This window comes from Trachurus japonicus, chromosome 22, assembly GCF_045865225.1.
Source record: "Trachurus japonicus isolate A0001 chromosome 22, Traja_1.0".
Lineage (NCBI taxonomy): Eukaryota > Metazoa > Chordata > Actinopteri > Carangiformes > Carangidae > Trachurus > Trachurus japonicus.
In genome coordinates, this window is record NC_140928.1 from 25,805,602 (window position 1) to 25,827,104 (window position 21,503).

Below are 21,503 nucleotides of genomic sequence, written 5' to 3' on the forward strand. Positions count from 1 at the left end.
AGACAAAGTGACAGATGGACTGATGGACAGATGGAAAGCAAACAGACGGATGAACAAACTTCCCGTAAGGATCGCGCTCTCGTGCGTTGGTTTATCTCTAATAGGCCCTAAATATCAATCAAAAGCCAGATAACCTGGAACAGGATGGAGTTCTTAAAACAACAGTGTCTGAACCCTCCAGGCCTCAGAGCAGCAGGAGGGATGGAACTTCAAAAGCTCCCTGTGTTTGCTGAGAATCTCTCTGTTTCCCCTACAGTGTTGAATGCCACATACACACACATTTACACCAGGACAAGCGGAGGGGGTATCTATCTATCAACTTAGGGGTGACAACTTCCCGTGGCACCGCCCCACACATTCCTCTCCACTGTTTCATTTTCCATTCACTGTCAGATGAAACATAAAACAATGAAACTAAAAGGGAAAATGCCTCAACTTCATGTTTCTGTTATTTCAGTCCACATCTCTCACTCAGTCACTCTCTCTCTCACACACACACACACACACACACACACACCAAGTGTCATTTTCCTCCGTCAACACTAGCCATGTTTCCATCCAAAGTGATTCGAATTACTGGAAAATGCGCATTAAAAGAAATTCGAATCATGTGTGTTTCCATCTACGGACTTTGCACCCCCCCCCCCCCCCCTTCCGGCCGGACGGACGGTCTGATTTGAACACATTAGCGCGATTTAGCGCATGTTTATTACCGTCATAACGCGACCCGTGTGTGTGTGTGTGTGTGGGAGAGAGAGAGAGAGAGAGTTGCGCCGCCCCAGACTTTATTAATGATAAACGCTGGATTCGCTGTTTGATAAGTTTGGTTTTTACTGAGGAGGAACTATGAAGAACTGTGCAGTAATCACATATGAAGGTGTGTGGGGGCTTTTATTTTGCCGTGGCGATGCGCCACAATTAATTAATTGTTGTGTGACAGCGGAAACCCTGATGTTGTCTTGTGAGTGAACTGCAAACACAGGAGTAGATGGGGTGAAAGTGCGCTACGTCACACTTGATTCGCATACAGCTGTTTCCATCCCATTCGAATCAACCAAAACCCGGCCATAGCGAGCGTATTTCATTTTGTGCGAATCAGAGGATTTTAATGCGAATCACGGCGTTTCCATCATCATTTTCCGATGCGAAACATCTAGATGCGCATCTAAACAGCTGATGGAAACGCACCTACTGTCTCACTTTTCACCTTTTTCTTTCACAGCCCACTCTGTCAGAGCGCTCGCCGGCTGTCCCGACTTTGAAGGGAAATATTTCAACACAGGTCGACTCCACAACTCAACACAACAACTGAGGGCAAATAAGCACCAAGGGAAGAAGGGGATGAGGATGAGTTTAAGTCAACACGGTAACCTTATTAAGTTCTGTTGATCCGCACAGTGGAGATGACAGAGTATACAGATAATAGTTTCAAAGGAATGTTGGTTTACAACACATTCAGAAGTTCAAACGGTGTGTGCGCATGTGAGTGTGTGTTTCTGTTTGGAAACAGAGTAAAGTTGTGGTTTACAGAGCAACACTTATGATTTAACATATTCATCAACAACCTTTTTACCATGGATGAAGATGAGACAGATGACAGGAAACTGATGTAATCAGATCGTTCATTAAAGGTTTATACAAAAATGTTGAGGAAAAAAAGAAGCTAAAATGGTTAGTTAAGTAAAGTTAAATTAAATCTTTTCATACTGTAGTTGATGTGAAAATAGGAGGCAAAATTAAGAAGTGGCTTAAACAAGTTATTCTCTGCCTGAGCCATTCTTCCTAGCAACTTTGTACAGCAGTGCACACTTGAACACAACACCAGTGTAACTTGTGTTGATTTGTTAACCGGCTTTGCTTTGTGTTTGGTGAGGTGAATGGAGAGACAGGTCTGGGTAGCTGCTCGTCTTGACGACAACTGTGGCAACAGAAATTTAATTACACATAAGCTGCTGTCTGCTGGGTTTGACATCTTGGAAAAAATGTATTTCTTTTTTTGCTAACTAAAAATTATAATTTAATAACCAACATAATGAATTGAAATTACAATAAATACCCTTATTTTAATAACAGATAAAATAAAATAAAGCATAATAAATAAGTGTTTTGGTGAAATGTACCAACTTTAACTCAGATGTGAAAATATACTTAAGCAGTGCTCAGCTACTCAATATGAAAGCAGGATATAACTAACATGGATGTGAAATCACATGATCTTACATTGTTTGTGTAACATGACACAGGCTGTGTGTGCAGGCTGTGGACAATTGTTTTATACAAACAAAACATGTTGACAGTTTACAGTCCAATAGTCAGTTTGATTTTATTCCCCGTTGAGCAGCTTGACAGGAATGCTTTCATGGAATATTAGATCTGATTAAAATACACACGCGCACACACACACACAAACACACAACCTCACTCATACATCCCAACAGAGTAGCAGCAGTATACAAGGACCAGGATCAGTAAACAACACACTGATTTACTTTTATCACCAGTGTCATTTCATTCTCTGACAAGTATAAAAACAGTCTGTGCTGTTCATGTCCTTTAATATAACATTTCATTTGTTTATAAATGCTGACACCGTGATGCAGCGGTTAGCACTGTCAGTTCGGGGTTTGATTCCCGGGCCTGGGGCCTTTTCTGTGTGGAATCCGTATGTTCTCCCTGTGCCTCCCACAGTTCAGAGATATACTGTACACACTTGAATTTGTCTATAGGTGCGAACATGAGTGTGTGAGGCCAGTCTCTAGATGTCGGCCCAGTAGGCCTATCAGTACTCCCTGGCTTCTCTGAGTTCCATCTGAAAAACTTGTTCGGGGGGGTTTTCTGCACACCCCAGCCCGTTATTGGGCGGCCTTACTGAGTGAAACCTACTCCAGTCTCCTTTACACAGGATCCAGGGTAGTACGTCCACTTTGTAATGCAGCTCTGGTGAAAACTCTGTGCTGATTAAGTTCGGCGCTCCGGCCCCTTTTCCCCGTGTTATCAGTCTCATCTGATCGTCGTAGCAACAGTGCTGCGCCGCTAACGTCGTGCTGTCGTACGAAAGCATGGAGCGGATGCAGAACCTGGCCGAAGGTTTGTAGATGTCCAGACGCTCCTTGGGTCCGCTGGCGTCCCTCCAGCGGTATGTCTTGTGGAGTTTTCCGTCCTGGATGTTGATGGCGCTGTACACGGCCTCGGAGGGGTAGAGGCAGGGGCAGCTGGGCAGCTCTGTGAGCACCTGGTGCAGGTACTTCTTCAGGAAGTCATTCTTGCAGCTCAGCCACTTCTCACAGCTGTCGACATCTGGCAGAGACAGGAGAGGGTAAAAAAAAGTATCAGCACTATGTATCAACATGCAGTCATAGATCTTTATCCTACATCTGTACACACATCTTAAAATCATATTCTGTAACGTTTCCACATTAAAGGAGACATATCATGCCCCCTTTCCACAAATGTAAATACTTCCCAGGTGTCTTAAAGACATGTCTGTGACATGCTTTGGTCAAAATACCCCAAGGATCAAACTTTTCATCCTCTCAAAACAGCCCTGTTCAGAACGGCTGGTTTCAGTGTCTGTCCCTTTAAATGCAAATGAACCACTGCTTGCCCCGCCCCGTCTACCGGTCCCAGGTAGGGGTGGTATTATGCAAATTTGAATCCCAGTTACATCACTGGAAGAAAACTGAGAGAACAGCTCGTAAAACCATGTGGATTTCAACCTAGGGAGCCTGAACATTACAGGTTGTTTTGTCAATTCTCACATTTTGGGGGCCGAAAGGCAAGACAAACACCCAAATATATCAACTTTATTTAAAGGAAAAGCCCCTTGAGGTGGATCACCTCGTTTTCAAGGGGGATATATATTAAAGAGCCTTCAAAAAGTGATATTTCCAAAATATGTCCCCTTTAAAACATATGTTGAGTTTTATTCTTATATACAAAGCGTTTTCATCTATCTTTAAACCACAGAAACCTGTAATTTTCATCATAGTTATATTTCGTTGCCTCTTAATGACATCATATCCTCTATGTGCACATGTCAGTGTTGCCTCAAATCTGTCACACATACTTTTGACACCTTGCTGACCATACATTTTGACCAGGTCAAGGATTTTAGTAATTGGATGTCTGGATTAAGTTAATGTTAAACAGCTCAGCTCCCTGCTGACGTCCTGTCCTGTTTCCAACCGAAGAGCGTCAATGAGTCACTGATTGAAATGCTTCATGTGTGTGTCTACGAGCCTTAATGTCCTAAACTGTTTGTTAGTCCTAGAGAGGAGGACACCTCTGTGGATCATTCAGCTGGTGAACATGTCTGTTTCAAAGGTTCTCAGAAAAACAAAAAACAAAATCAAAAACAGGAATCTCAGCTTCTGAGCCTCCTCTAAAATCTCCCCCCGGCACAGCATTCAAGACCCACTGAGTTGAAACATGAAACAGTTTTATTAAGTGTCTGTAACACTAAAACCGCCAAGAAAGTCAGACAGACCGTTTGGGTTTTTGTTATGTAAATAACTCATAACTACCGGCCTCTCAGTCCGTGACTTTCCCTAAATATGTTGACAATGGTTTCCGAAGAAATGAAATACACAAGATTTCTTAGCACTATATTGTTCCTATGACTCCCAAAGATTACAATCCAATAAATCTCAGAGTAAACGGCAACATCGGTTCGTGACATTAGAGCAGCACATGTCTCCAGATGCAGATGTGTTTCTATAGTAGCCTGGTCCCCTGTGCACCGTAGGTGCTATCCACCCCCAATTATAACGCAATCCACCCCCAACACAACATATTATGAAGAAGGACTAACACTACCAAGTACAAAAACTTCATTTTTTCCACTTAAAGCTTCAGTTGGTAAGGATTATTCATTCATATTTGCTGGAACTGTCACTATTCTGATAGTTGGACATTAAATGTGTAATTTAGGACAAAATCCATTCATAAAGGGACCTGACGGTGTATTGTCTTGAAAGTGAGTTTGCTTTCACTTTCATCAACTTACCAACTGTAGCTTTAAAGAACTGCTTGTGACCCCCCAAAATGTACTTACGTACAACAGTTTGGACGACTATTGTGGCTCTTCTAGAATGCTGGCGGTCCGAGTCGAGTGTTAACTATAATAATATAAATATAATATAAGGCAGAGCCTGTTTGATTCCCTATCCACTGACACTGAAGGAATCCAAAGTGGAGCTGACGTTAATGACCCGGCACTATTTCATTTTTGTCTTTTCTTATTGTTTTGATTGACAGGCCCCTAGAGAGAGAAGTTAGAGAATGTGTTTTGAGCAGTTTTAAAATAATTGACTGCCCATCGTCCAGTCGTATTCAAGCAGGTACAACATGGCCGCTTTAACCTGACACTTCTCACTATCACTCTGCAGATAGGCTTGTGCCAAGAATTAAATATTTACAGCCCACAAGACGGAGAAACATGAGAAACTCATGGAACCTTGGCTTGTTTTGATTAAAGGGATCCATGAAAAAAACTGTAGAGGTCAAGTCTTCCCATACGGGTCAGTCAAAGTATTCAGAAAAAAGGGGGGAGGGAGCTATGAGATGCAAAAAAAGTGATTTTAATCTGCTCCACATGTGTGTGAATACAGGCACTGAATGGCACGTAGGACTCAGAAAAGGCAGCAGCGGGTCTGGAATGCAACATGTTTCAAGCTTGCCCCTCTTCCTTAAGGCAGCATGTTATAGTCCCATCCCCTCTGTCTGAGTGAGTCTGATTAAAAAACAGAAGTGTGTCCCTCTGAAACCCGCAGCCCCATCCCAAAACCCAAACAGGTATGACCGAGAGTGACTCAAACCCAACAGTAAATCAAATTAAAGGGCAATCTATACGTAATGGATGCAGGGCTGAGGCGCTACAGCGTGTTTTCCTCTCCTGCTGTATCCTTTTACTTGACTGAAAAGAACTATTGCATCTTCTGGCTGGTGCTGAGTGGCAGGAGAGCAATAAAAGGGAAAGTAAAAAAGCAATTCAAACATTTGTGGGAGGCCGTCTCTGTGTTTCATCATGTCTCTGACAGACCCGGCGCAGCAGCTCTCAGCGTGTTGGGACGGAGGAAGTCTTAATATGAAAACCAGGCCTTTGAGCTCGGAGACAAACCTCACAGATTACTGACCAGACAGCAGCGGCACACGCAGGCTACTCCAGGCATTCATGAAATAAAAAGCAAGAACTCATCCTATTGCCCCAACTGTAAGCACTTTTAAATCCAGGTTAAAAACATTTCTCTTTTCACGTGCTTATAGCTGAGAACTTAAAACTTTATCTGTTTTATTTTATTTTACTTTTATTTGCTCTTGCTTTTAACTCTGTTTTCAGTGTTTTGTTTGTTTTTATTCTGTCTTATGCTTCTTTTTTTAATGTTTTGTCTTTATGTAAAGCACATTGAGTTGCCTTGGTATGAAATGCGCTATATAAATAAAGATGCCTTGCCTTGCCTTGCCTTGCCTTGAATTAAAATGAACTCATGTGGATAATAATGAGCTGTTTCTTCAAATATACCAGCACCACTTACTGGATGAGACACAGTGACGGCCCCTTGACTCCGACTCAGAGGAGATAAAAGCTGCCATCTCTAAATTTCCAAACAATCAAGCCAGCATGGCTCCTATCAGCTTCTTCATAAGTTTAAACATTCCAAAGAACTTCCTCATTCACTACATTGTTTTGGTACTGAGAAAGGATGTAGATATCCTTCAAATGCCCTCCTATAGGCCAATCTCACTTCCTCTAAGTAGCTATCACAAAACACATCACATTTAATCCAGACTGGTTTTAAAGGATAATTTCCGTTTTTTACAACCTGGACCTTATTTCTAGCATAAAATACGATCATTTACTCACCCAGACAACTTTGGTGTCATTTGGAGTAGTTTTGACGAAATTAGCCCCAGTGGAGCGCCGCGTATCCGTATAATGCGAATACTCTGAGCACCCAAGCGCAGCCTCTATATAACGCATTATCTGCGGCGAAACTCGTTCATTTCACCAATATTTTGTTATGATATGCTGGTGCTATTCCCCTCCGAGCCCGTGGTGGCATGTTATCAACATCCTGCGCCTGTAGGTTGACCTACTAACCTCATCTCCTCATGATGTCATCTCCGACCGCGGTGCCGCGCGGCTAACTTGCTACCACTAATGCTATGGTTGGTTTCTGCGTGTTTCTGACTTGTCAGAACAAAATGAGCAGCTGGATGAAGTTCAGCTTCCACAGGCTTCCTCTCCTCAACCTGGACTCACTAAAGCTCCGGCTAGTTGAGCTAAAAATGGACCTGAATGCCGAAGCACAATGATTATTATCAGAATGAGCCGGGCAGCGGTCGGAGATGACATCATCAGCCTACAGACGCCGGATGTTGATAACATGCCACCACGGCTCGGAAGGGAATAGCACTAGTAGTGTATCATAACAAAATATTGGTGAAATGAACGAGTTTTGCGGCGGATAATGTGTTATTTAGAGGATTGCGTGCCCTGTGTTCTCGCATTATACGGATATACGCGCTGCTCCACTGGAGCTAATTTCGTCAAAACGACTCCAAATGACACCAAAGTTGTCTGGGTGAGTAGAATGATCGTATTTTATGCTAGAAATAAGGTCCAGGTTGTAAAAAACGGAAATTATCCTTTAATACCAGGGTTTCATATTATGACTTCTACAACATTCAACATTTTATACCATAACACACCAAAGCCTGTAAAGACGTTTTCACCCCAGGCCCCAATGTAGGCTATATTGAACCTCTCTTTGGCTATTTCTCTCTTTCTCCTGACTAAATGTCCTAATTTTGCAGAGCTGTAAGTCAGAATCCAGACTTATGCACACATGGATCAAAGAACTGACAAATGTGCTTTAATTTGCAAGATTTAAATCTGTTTTAACCAACAAGGAAAATGCTTTTAATTAGATTTGGAAAAATGATATGGTGTCAACCATCGCTCCATGGCACTGACACTTAGTTTTTGAAGTAAATACTAATAACACTGTCTGTGGAACCTGGTTGTGATTACAGTTCCTGCCTTGATTATGTATCACACAATACAAATATCTAAAGAATGAAAACCAGGCTTTTCACAGTGTGTCTGTAACCCAACACTGAATGAAACAGGCCAACACCCATGGAGCCCGCTGACTGTTGTGTGGATGCTCGGGTCAACACGGCGCACAAACGCACAAACCATACGTACTTGTGTTGAGGAAATCAGTGCTGTTGCTGGTGGTCTGCACAGGGGTCACAGTCACTGGAATCACAGCGTCTACAAGACAGGGGGAGGAGGAAAGGAGCAGCAAACATCAACACACAAACACACACACACACACACACACAAGCTCAGTGGATGTTTAAATGACAGATGGAAACCTATTTATTTTGGCTTTGTAATAACATTTATGCTGCTGCTTTCACATGGTTCTAATTGTATTTTCATTCATATATTCTATCAGTGAAGGTCTAACAGTTATACTATACAGATATATTATATACTGACATTTGAAATATTGTTAGTTAAAGGTCAAAGGTCACACTGAAGAAGGTGATAGTTTAATTGGTTTAGGTTTATTTGGCTGACCAGTAAAGTCAAGTCAAGTCAAGTCACTTAATGTCCCTCAAAGGGCAATTTGATGGGGGGACATTTAATTAAGTGATAAATATAGTGAAATAAAGTGACTTGACTTTACTGGTCAGCCAAATAAACCTAAACCAATTAAACTACCACCTTCTTCAGTGTGACCTTTGACCTTTAACTAACAATATTTCAAATGTCAGTTCCAGTGACAGAAATGGGAAGTTTGAGAGATGATTCTTCTTGATAAAAAAAAAAAAACCTTGAATATAAAAATAAACCATAGCGGTTCAACAGGTCTTAACACTGCAGAGTTTCTGTGTCGTACCTGCACAGCTCTCCAAGTCACACGTGCGCGACTCTGTGGCAGTGCACGCATAGCCACAGGGACGGGTGCGTTTCTGGGTGCCGTGTCCGCAGCTAACGCTGCAGGGAGCCCAGGGGCTCCACTCCTCCTCATACTCTGAAAAACACAGGGGGGGAAAAGATGGATGAAGGAGAGACAGCACGGAGAGGAAGAAAAACACAACTATGAAGTAATATATTAAGAGCAGGCTTTGAAGTTAGCCTTGTGAATTCCTCGCCCAGCTGGTGTATGTGTGTTATGCAATTAAGGAGCGGCTGAAAAGAGCCGGGTAACGACAGCGTGGGACCTCTGAGACATGCTCCTCTGTATTTAAACAACGCTCGCAGGGAGGCAGGGAGAGGGAGGGGAGGACTTCAAAAGGCTGGGATGGGGGTGGGGGTATGGCTGGAAGTCTGTGTGTGTTGGGGGGTGGGGGGTAGTAGGAGTTAAAGCCTTCTTGCAGTGAGAGTGATGGTGGCTGTGTGCTGACAAAACTCTTCGCTCAGCTTACAGACGACTGAATATGCTGCGGATGTAAACACAAAGGCATTAACATTGTCTTAGTTCATCTGATCACCTGTGGTCAGTTGATGAAGCCTCATTTCAGTGTAGACAGACACACACAAGCACACTGACAACACAACTGTCCATCAGGTAAAAAACAGCAACTGATGTGTATTTATTATATATATATTTAAGTTCTGATGTGTGTTTATTTGCATATAGATTATATGACAAGTTCTCTGTTCTCTGTAAATATATTTTAAAGGTTCTCAACTTGTACTTAGATCACTGAAGACACATGTAATGCAGATCTGAACGGGGCCAGAGAATCTGCGAGAACTCAAAATGCCCCAGTAGTTGTAGTCTTTAAAAAGTTAAAGAAACAGTCATGCTATTAATTATTAATTAACCTCCACCATGTTGACATCCAGCAGAAACAAAGCAGCAGCATTCATTTCCAAAATTCACTGCTGATCCCATCACAGGTGGTCCGCTCCAGTATCTCTCTGTTGTTAGAAAGTGTCTCCACTGACCTGTGGTCAGATCTCACTTCCCTGGTCTATACGCAAATAAACACAGATGCTTTGCTGTTGTTTTTTTTACTAAGGTTCTGATCGTGCATCAGCAACATCAAACAGCTCCCCCATCCACAGGCTGAAAGCATCACTGTCACTGAAAGCACAAGTTGTTGGAAGGACTTTGCGGTTCACATGCAAGTCAAATCACACAAGGTCATGGGCGGGCATAGAAACAAAGACAAAAGTCCTTCATGTCTGATGCTGATCATGAAGAACCACAGCGCATTTTCACCTCTTCCTGTCAAAGCTGGGTTTACATAATGAAGTTGCCATGCCCTGGCATACATTAAGCTGCTATTAAATAAATCTATATTAACAATGGATGTGAGGACTCAATGTAATGTAAACAGTGTCTTCAACTCTTGTGGTCAGACTGTGACTGAAAGATGAAAGTTTCTTTATTAAAGTACACCACACAGGATGTTCAACTCTCTGGTCAATGCTATCCAGTGTGTGTGTGTGTGTAGTGTTTGCAGTATTTATGCACTGGACCTTGAAGAAGCAGACTCTATCGTAAATCTACTGGACAGACCGTTAGTGTGTGTTGTGTTTTTAGGAGCACAGTGTGCAGACTTCTCTGTGCTCTTCTGTATTAACAGCAGAGACTGTGTGTGTGTGTGTGTGTGTGTGTGTGTGTGTGTGTGTGTGTGTGTGTGTGTGGGTGGGTGGGTGGGGGGATTAGGCCCACAAGAAGGCCCGGGGAAAAACAAATCAACACTATGTTTTTGTCAACACGTCACAGAAGAGCTTCATAGACACATAAACAGAACAGATACAAATACAGCTTGTTGTACTGTCCCAGTGTTCTCACCATAGTTATCCTTGGCGTGCCAGTCTTTGTTCCAGTGGCCCCCCCAGTCTCCCTCCACCTCACTGAGGACCAGCTCCTCTGGGTCATAGTTGTAATCCTCCGACTGCTCCTCCAAACTGGCTCGCCCCAGCCCGTTCTCCGACGGATCCGGGTACTCCCAGAACAGCGGCCAGAACAGCTTCTTGTGGCTGTTGGCCCACTCAGAGGACGACACCGACCAGTCGTTCCTCTGACTCTCCTTGGCCAGGTCCATCTCCACCTCCGTCTCTGTCTGGCCGTTGTCCACCACCTCGATGGTCACCTGGAATATGAATAAATACTTATGATACTGTGCAAATATGGACTGCCATACGAATATATAATACAGCCTACACCCTATAGTATTCAAACATTACTAGGGGCGGCAGTGGCTCAGGGGTCAGAGATCAGAGATCAGTGCCGTAGTGTCCTTGGGCAAGACACCTTACCCACCTTGCTCCTGATGGGTCGTGGTTAGCGCCTTGCATGGCAGCTTCCGCCATCAGTGTGTGAATGTGTGCGTGAATGGGTGAATGTGATGTACTGTAAAGCGCTTTGGGTATCATTACAGGTATAGTAAAAGCGCTATATAAAATACAGACCATTTACCATTTGACAGCTTTTTGCTCACTTTTGATTCTGTCATCAGCTTCATGAGGTCGTCACCTGGAACGGTTTCCCAACAGTCTTGAAGGAGTTCCCAGAGGTGCTGAGCTCTTGTTGGCCGTTTAGCCTTCACTCTGTGGTCCAACTCATCCCAAACCATCTCAACTGGAATTAGGTCGTGACATTTTTTTGTTTGTTTGTTTGTTTGTATTTTTTTTCTGAATATGCAAATAGTATGAGGCTTACCAATTGCTACTAAACAAATTCTTTGCACAACATAATATAGAAATGAAAATTGAGGAAGCAAACAAACACAGAAAAAAAGACAATAAATGACATATTTGAAAACACACTTTTGTTTGAAGTAATACTTTTGTATTTACTAGATAATACTATGTTCCGTCATAGTTTTGATATCTTCAGTATGAATCTACAAAGTAGAAAGTAATCAAAATAAAGAAAAACCATTGAATGAGAAGGTGTGTCCAAACTTTTGACTTGTACTATTTTTTTGTTAGTTTATTAGTCTATTTATATATCTTATTTATATATTATTAATTTTTTCCTGTTGGCCAGTCCAGGCTTGTTGTGTATGTTATTTTGTGTATATCTGTTTATGACACTTAGGCCACTGGCAATTTCATTGCATTCCTTTGTTTTATAATGACAATAAAGCTTCTTACTTACTATGGAACAGTCTCACTCATGCTACCCTCTCCTAAGTAACTCATAATAATGGTGCAGCCCAGCAGATGCTATGATCTGATAGTATACGCAACTGTTGTTGTGTTATGAACAGTCCCTCCAGGCCATTATCACAGGTCTACACTCTGTAACCACAAAATATGATCTCTATCAGGACACCTAATCTCTAAAAAAAAAGTATGTTAATGTATTCATGTATGTTAAGGATGTATGATTGGTCTCTCTCTGCATGCTGTTTACGTAGATGTAAATGCAATCATCGCCACCAACTAAAATTAGTCTTTTTCAGGTTTTGTTCTGGAGGACAGCTAGACTCTGTTTACAACAGAATTTAAATGAGCCTTATATCCAGATATGATTTTAACCTGCATCAACATGCACATGCACATGTACATGCACTATATAACCCACACATGCTGCCACACTGGCTACCAAAACAAAGACAAGAGAAATTTAAGATTACACAACACACGTTCGCTGCTCAGGATGATAATATAACTACAGTATGCATCTTTACTGTTGCTGTGTATGTTTTCATAATTCCCTTTAATCTATGGCACATATATGATAATAATATAGATTATTTGTTGCTAATCCTCTTGTCAGATGTTCAGGGAAGTGACCACAGTCTGTACTAGATCCACAGAGGTAACAGTAAACAGCTCTACCCTGATCTATGTGACAATAGTATCTGACTGCTGGCTCTGATAATGGCCCACATGATTCCTGAGAGCTGCTGCCGTCCACCAGCAAGTACGGGTTCCTGTTTGAATACTCCACACAGGAGAGGACAGGTTGGAGGACAGAGGACAGCAGAGGAACAGAGACTGCACAACAAGAAATGAATAATTAAACGTTTTCAGAACCTTTAGCTTATTAACTTGCTGATGATAAAATATCTTGAGAAAAAGGTGTATTTTATAAGACAACGAGGAAATCACAAACTGACACGTTGGTACAAGCTCTGAGAGGAGATGAGGGAGTGATGTCACCGCCGCAGGAGACGTTTGTTTATATGAAGATGAGATTAAAGGTGCTCTCTCCTTTTCATGAAAGAGGGTTTTGTGCAGCGGATGAAGGGACCGAGAGAAGTGGATGAAAAATGTGGCGGGATGCAGAGATGGAGAGATAGCTGCTTCTGACTATCTCTCTGTTTGTCTCTCGCATCGCTACAAACAAGCCGAGATGCAGACACACACACGTGTAAACACACACAGGTCCAGACAAAGCCCATGTTTTTGTGTTCATGTTTCCAACTCCGGCTGTTTATAAAGACAAAGGCAGCTGCTGAACACACAGACGCTTTGGAGGTTTATTGCATCACGTTTCCTGTCGCCTCTCGACTGTCTATCAGATCAGAAGTGAAGAAAGAATCAAGGTGTTTGTTGAAAGCTACTATGCTTCACGACAAATCACTGGCTCTACGTAATGACATTAGTCTTATCATAATGAAACGTCAACACGGCCATCCACTTTAAGTTCTTATGCATGTTTTTTTGTTGGCCTGCAATCAACAGAACCAAACATCTATATATCTGGCTGACCATTATTTGTCACATAGCAACAATGCTACAGTTTCAACTCCCTCTCCTTCTGTTTTTCATACCTATAAGGTTCAATCTTTATGTTTATATAAGCTCACATTATAAAACCACTTTTTCAAAACTTGTAGTGAGACATACTGATCTGTCAGTGGGGATAACAACTTTGGTCCACAATCAAAAATCTTGGTTTATGGAGTTTTTTTTAATCTTTATTCAAGAACATGGATTTGTGGGCGTCATTTATTGACTTCATGTTCAGATTTTGTGCTGTTGTCTCTCTAAAAAATCTCAACAGTGGGGTAAGTAAGGTAGGTTTCATACCAGGATAACTGACATGGAATTCCTCATCTAGTTCAACACATGTTGACTCAAGTCATGTTTCTCAATCTCTTACTCCGAAGGCCTCAGTCTCAGTGGAATTTTTTTTTTTTTTTTTTACATTTTTTTTATATTTCTAAAACCCTTTGTTGAAGGTTGAAAGGTTGAGCATCCCACTGTTCAGAGACCTGCACAGACAGACTGAAGATCTTCAGGATTTGGTCAAGGTTACACTTGATCGGTTTCCTCCAGATTGCCTACCTGGATGTTGGGGTTTGGTGAGCTCATATCTGCGTTGGCCAGTTCTGGTAAGTTCTTCAGGTCCAGGATAAAGGGCTCGGGGTCCTCCTCGGGTGCAGGAGGAGGGAGGACACCTTGGTGATGGTGCGGGGACCAGCTGTGTCTGGACCTAAGGGAGGGACTGGACGGCAGAGTCTGGAGCAGGTTCTCCTGCTGCAGATCCTGGAGAGTCTGGTGACTGTCGTCCTGGCCACGCTTTTCTAAAACCTGTGAGATGAAGACCACAATGAACTACTGAGTGAGATGTAGAGACATTCAAATAAAATTCTGAAAATGTTTATTCTTATACAATACTCTTAGGGCCGGATTTACTAAGATCTCAGATAGCTGGCGCTATATTGTTTGCGCCCGCTATAATATTGCGAGTTTGGTTAGTGCACGCAAAACAGGTGATCTACTAAGAGTAACCCGCTAAATGAAAACACGTGCAAACCGCAATATGTAAATGAGGGTTTTGCGCGTGTAATCGTTTCCGCCATGGAGAGAGTGGACAGAGAGCTGGATGGACGAAGGGACAGAATGACATTTGATCCGATGCATAATGACAGCATGTGTGTTCATCTCTCTCGCGCTCTGTTTAGATAAATAAACACAAATCGCTACAGGGCCCAACTCATCATATAGTGACGAACAGGCAGCAGCTGCAGCGACAATCACACACCTGTAATGTGTGTGTGTGTGTGTGTGTGTGCCGCCCATGATCCAGTGGATTAATAGAGAGCTCAGGTGGGACACACGGATCTAAACGCTCTGACCACGGACCAGAGGGATCAAAGACGGGTGAAGGCAGCGGTGACGTGTCCCAGTCCGGGACCGGGACCGAGAGTCGGAGCTGAGCAGCCAGGTGAGAGGAGAGGAGAGGAGAGGAGAGGAGAGGAGAGGAGCGCACTGCAGGACAGACGTGCCCCGTGCGTAACGGCGCGTAAAAGACTTTTAACACGGCTGAAAAACTGTTACAGAATTACCCAGACGTGAGGAAATGCAGAGATGTAAGATCACGGGGCTCTGACAGGTATCAAATCAATGAATGCATACGTTTTGGCAAAGTTGTATCAGTTAGTACATGGTTTTCAGATGTGGTGAATTAAGACGCAAAAACAGCCACCGCAATCTCTTCCTGGTTTGGTAAATCACATTGCACGCGCTAAATAAATCGATTTGCATCTACTCCTCCCAGTATTTAGCACGTTCTGGCTGAAACGCCCATATTTACATATGCATCAAGGCAAACACGCTAAATGGATCACACGTGCTATTCTGCCCGTGTGAGGGACGCAATCCTCGGTGCGTCCGGTTAGTAGATCAGGTTCCACATGTGTTTGCGGTGCAATCACGTTTGCACACGTTTTAATACACGCAAACCTTTAGTAAATCCGGCCCTTAGATAGGGATGTCACAATTACTTGTTTTCACAATTAATCGCGGTATTTAACGCCACAATTAATTGATCGTAAAGAGTCCTAAATACTGCCACTTTCGGAAAAAGATTATGTCGGAACCATATCGTCAGATGTGGCGCCAGAGTAAAGGAAGATGCACAGACACTGGTCCATTTATCTAATGTAAACACTGAATTGGTAGAAACTTAAATATTAGCGTGTCATTTGTAATTTGAAAAAATGATTAAAATAAACTTAAACATTTGGTATACAGTAGATGACAATTAATGACTTTAATATTTCAAACACTTCCCCCGGGGGATTAGTAACTGGTCCTATATTAAGAGATTAGTAATGTAATTATATTTTGACTATATTTGATTTTACACATTCATAGTGTTGTGAAATGTATTGATGCATAATAATCGTGATAATCGCAATACTGTGATTATTTCTAATCGTACCAAGAAAATCTATAATCGTGACATGGACCTATTTGTAATCCAATCCAACAGCTTCCTGGCTTCTTATGTTTGTCTTTTTGATAAAGCAGGGATTGGTGGGTGGAGATCTTTTGGAGAGGCTTGTACCATGAAGCAAGATCTGAGGTTATCTAGGGAACTTTAACTTTCAGTCCCAAATCGGTGATTCAGTTCATCATTCATCTTAAAGTAAGTGGAGACTCAAAATCTAATTCAACCGAAATGGTAACATCATAGATAACGTCACTGGGTGTTAGGAAAATTCCAGGGTGTTCCATCAGTGTGCGTGACTTGTGTCTATATTCAGAGGAAATAGGCACTTTGTTGGGAGATGCAGTAATTGGTAAATAAGTAAATTTTTTCCATGTGATTTGTTGTTGTTTTTTTCCTTCTTTCTTCCTTGTTTCTCTGTGTGGAAAGAGTAGATCAAAGTGAAGAAGTAACCCTTTGGTGAGCATAAACTTGTGTGCAAGCGAACAGGTGTTCCCTGGTCAATAGGGGTTTTACAGCCTGGGGTTCATCTTTTTCTGGTGTTAGCATGCTGTCTCAGGGGAATATCCACGTTTCAGTGGGGCTCACCAGTTTTTGGTGTCTTTCTCTCACCATTGGCCTTCATTGTGTAAATATCCACCACCAGTAACCATGAACACTGAAGGTGGGTGTATGAAGATTACAGGTTTGGTAGTTATGGGGATACACTTGTTTGCTTTTATACACCACAGTGGCTTTCACTGTTGTTTACACTGATGTCACACAAACACCTGAGTAGTTACGGTGATGAGGTTTGTGGCCAACCTCAGCCAGCTGGCCTACCTCAGCCACAAAGGTGGAGGCTGTAAAGTAATGTCTAGTGCCAGTGACCAAAGAGGAGCTTATGCACTGGCCACAAGTTTCTTAAAGGGATTAATGTTCTTCACTGCAGGACCCTGCTCTTGGCCTACTGTTTTTGTTTGTCTTTTCAGTGCAGCAGGTACAGAGAGGCAGTCATGTCTGATTTTGAAGCGTCAGGGCTCGGTGTTGTCAAGCCTTTAAAACTGTGTCATTCTGGCCTTGGTTTCCTTTTTCCTTTCCACCTCAAACCTTCCACCCACATGTTTGTTTTCTTTTCTTGCACTATACAACACTTTATACTCATATCTACTGTATATATGATTTGATTATACTATTAACTTAATTAGACACTTAATTGTGTCAGATCTTTTTTGTCATGCAGGGCTGTGACTCATCTGCAATCTCTGGTGGATTTAGGGGTCAATGAGGCATTGTTCACTGGGTCAGAGATTTCCTCTTTGATCATCAGAGTTCTTGCTGACAGATGAAATCATGCTGAACACAACAGCACCATAAGGGACTCTTTTTTCTTAAAAAAAAAAATCACAACTGCTTCATTTCTACCATCATCAAGTTTAGACTAATCATAATTTCGTTAAGTTATTTAAAGGTGGTAGCTACAAGTTTAATTCCTCTCAGCCAGTAAGTGTCGCACTCACACTCGCCCGCTCTCGCTCCAACCTTCAATTGTACTGGTGGCCCGGTAACGCCTATAGAGACCAGCTAGTAGCTAAAGCTAAGCTAACGCTAACTGTCTCCGGTGTTGACAGCGAGAAAACCCGCAGCATCACACTTGCACCGGAAACGTTACAGTACCAGCTGACCGTTAGTTAGCATTAGCATTAGCCAATGCCATTTTCTCCACAGAGCTATCAGGATCTGGCCCCCCTGAGCTCTGCCTCATGTGACATCAACATACTAATGCTGTTGGCACAGAGATCATTTCATGCCGACGTTGCCAACGTAACCAGATGCAAATATTTATATATTTTGGACCCATAAAAATGTATAAAACAATTATTTATATAAATAAACAATAAAATTAATACTTTTATTCTGCACCCCGCAACGTAGAAAACAAGGGGAACCTTTAAGTCTTCTCATGATATGGCCCTAGTGGCTCTATTGCAGAAAGGGGTAGCTGGATGAGAGCCTGTATTTTAAGCAGCCCTTCTGAGCTGCTGCTTCACAACCTCCTTAGAAGGAAGCATCATTACAACAAAAGCACTCATCATACTAAACAGCCAAGACTAAATGCAGCCAGTCAGGATTAATGGACAAACAGTTAAGGTGGTGATAACTTCAAGTACCTTGGCACATTCACTGACAGCAGTCTGACCTTTGAAGTCTAAATACTAACCACATTTTTAAGAAATGTTGTCAACGCCTCCCCTCGCTACTCAAACTGAACAAATTCAGTGTGAGCCAGAACACTTTGGAATCTGTGTGTAAAAGCTTAGAGGAGAGGGTCTTATCTTAAAACATGATTACGTGCTACAGTATAGTAACCTAAACACCACAAGGAAGAGAAGCTACTCTTTAGCTTCTCTTCTTTTGTGAACATCAAAGTCTTTGGAAAACCGCAAAAGAAGCTCTGTGGAGTGTATGATGAGCTCGTAAAGTCCAAGCTGACAGAATTATTGCTGACCCATCAGAGCCACTGTGACTGCACAGAGAATTTGAACTTCTACCTTAAAATAGTCCTAACTAGAGTTTTACATGAGGTCACGTATAGACTAAGGGACTTTTCATCCTCCTGTGTTTTGGTAGCAGGTCAGCTTGAGATGTGAGGTGTGGACATGTATGATGTGAGTTGCATTAACCAACATAACCTTCTACGGAGTGTAGAAGGTAGTAGATGTTTTTGAATTTGGTATATTGTGCTGTATGGTAATTCTATTCTTTTCTATTCTATGATGTTATGATGGACATTTTCTTATATTAGCTTTGATACTACTGAGAACATTACTGAGATTTTAAATACGATTATAAATCTATATAAGTGATCACATTCAGGTGCATGAGGGAGTAACTTTAATCTCTCAAGCCTTTATGACCAACTGCACTCTACTATTTTATCACATGATATTGGCCTGTTGTTGATACTGGAACACCCAAGTGCAATATCATTACAACATTAAATGATTCAAAACAAAAAGTTCAAGGCGTCTCCTGACTTTTCCCCTGTAAATGTTTGGAAAAGCGCTCATTAATTTACTCTAATGACTGAAGTGGTTAATGGTGAACCACTTAATTAAAGTCAAATTATTAACATTACAAGAACAACAAGACGTTTGCTGGATCGACTCAAAGAAAACACAAGTATGCCCACTTTTCCATGAATGGAGTTAACACAAGTCAAGGCAAGAAACACAGAGCTGCACTAACAGCGATGCAGCTCCTACTACCAGCAAGGCAGATAATGTGGATTGATGCTTTTCTGAGACAATTTACTGGCCCCAATGTTCCAAAACCTGTTCCCTCCACTCAAGATATAAACACACAGACATCCTCAGGATCCTTCATGTCTTAAAACTATTGTGACAGCTAATACCCAATGTTTATAGATGTTTCTCCGTCAGTTGTGTCTCACTTGTCACCACCCTCCATCATTGAGTCGGGACCACTCCATCACAAAACCTCAACGGGGCCAATGGCAATATCATCTGAGAGACATGTTTGCCCACATAAAAGAACATGAAAAGACTCTGGAGCGAGTGAGGGAGGGAGCACTCACCAATGCTCAACCTTGAGAGCACATTGCACACAATAATTAGAATTAAAACACAGCTTACAGCTTCATTTTTATGTATTTTTGGCTATTTTAAAATAATTGACAATCTTTTGCAGATCGAGGAATCAAACTGCCAGCAGTGTCCAATTTTCCTTTACATAGACATGAAGTGATGTTGGCCAATTAATTCATCATGGTTTTTTTTCATCCTGCAAACGGTCATTATGTCATCAACCTTTAAAATCCTGCTGTCAGTCAAGTCAATTGTAATTGACTTGGGTTTGGCGAATACAAAACAACAAGGAGCAAATGGGAAGAACTCCTGCTTTCTTTTACTCTCAGTTTATATTGATTAATGAGGTCAACTCTATAAATCTGGAGGCTTCCACATAGCCTCTGACCTGTGACATCTTTGATCCCTGTACCTGCAATAAAATCCTGACAACACAATCATGTTGCCCAAAACGTTGAAGCCACACACACACTTCATGAGGAACATTAAGGAACAAGACTAAGTGAGAGCAGGAGTATGGGCACACAGACAGAAAGTGGAGACAGACACAGTGACTGAGTGTGAATCATGCAAGGAGCCTGGTTTCAATATGACCCCCTGCTTAGAAAGGTGTCTGAGCATTTCCGATTTTGGGGGGAGAATTTTTATCATACATCTACCATGGAAATCCAATAATCTTATTAAAAGCTTACAAGGCTCAGTGTTCTACTGTACACCCTGAAATCAATATTAGGAACAGGTCCACATTTAATTAAAATAACATGAAGGTTACAGTTGGTTTTTTCCACAGTTCACACTTCTGTATAAAGCGGGGGATGATGGAGGCAGGAGAACGGTTTACCTCTGTAGCTGTAGCGCTCCTGTCTGTGGCTGCAGGTCCCTTTAAGTTGGTGGGAAATCCGCTGACCGACACCGACACCACAGAGAGGACCAGCAGCCACAGATGCGACACTTCCCTCCGCTGCATCTTCAACCAAACCACTGAGACGATCTCCAAAGCGACGGGATACAGAGTCCTCCAGCCTCCGACCTGAGCGATTCCAGCGGTGTTCAAACCATCTGAACGGCTGCAGAGGAGAAGTGACCAGCAGCACCAGCACCAGCACCACTACCAGCACCAGCACCACTACCAGCACCAGCACAACTACCAGCAGCAGCAGCAGCAGCAGCAGCAGCGGAACACATGTGCGTCCTCTCCGTGCGCCCCTACAGCGCTGCCGCTCCGACCTCACTCGCTTTTCTCACTTAATATAAAATCCTCGGATTCAGATCTGTGTGGTTAGTGTTCATACTATGTTCATGTAGGACTCTATAAATAAAAAACAACCAGAAGGTTTCGAGGTGAAATCATTCTCATCGGTCAGCTGTAACTTCCAGTCTGCAAGCCAAGCTCACACACAGAGAGAGAGAGAGAGAGAGAGAGAGAGACCACGTCCACAGGGTCCTCGGGTCCACGTCTGCTGAAGTGTCACTCACTGACTCAGTCAGTTCTGCGGTTGCACTACAGTTTGAAGTCCGGGTCTAAGAGAAGCAGCCCTCCCCTATGCCCTGGATGACGCAATGGAGGGAGGACGAAAAGAAAAACACAAACTTCTCATTGAATTGAACAAACTAACAAACACAAAAACATGTTGGCTTTGGCTGCAGGTAGCCTAAAGAGAGAGAGGACACATGAGGACACATGTGGATATTCATAAACATTAATGCTAGGCTACACAAACAAACATGTTGAAGAAACAAACAAATCTGA

General features: G+C 42.4%; 1 protein-coding gene across 1 annotated transcript; it reads right to left on the reverse strand.

Moving 5' to 3' along the window:
* Positions 1 to 2,303: 2,303 nt before the first annotated feature.
* ism2a (isthmin 2a) lies at positions 2,304 to 20,863 on the reverse strand. The gene is made up of 6 exons (XM_085767752.1): positions 20,595 to 20,863; positions 14,276 to 14,521; positions 10,824 to 11,124; positions 8,913 to 9,047; positions 8,210 to 8,278; positions 2,304 to 3,297 (listed from the first exon to the last, which is right to left on the reverse strand). The coding sequence occupies exons 1-6, from the start codon at positions 20,718 to 20,720 to the stop codon at positions 2,780 to 2,782; spliced, it is 1,395 nt and encodes a 464-aa protein (XP_085623878.1). The 5' UTR covers positions 20,721 to 20,863; the 3' UTR covers positions 2,304 to 2,779.
* Positions 20,864 to 21,503: the final 640 nt, after the last annotated feature.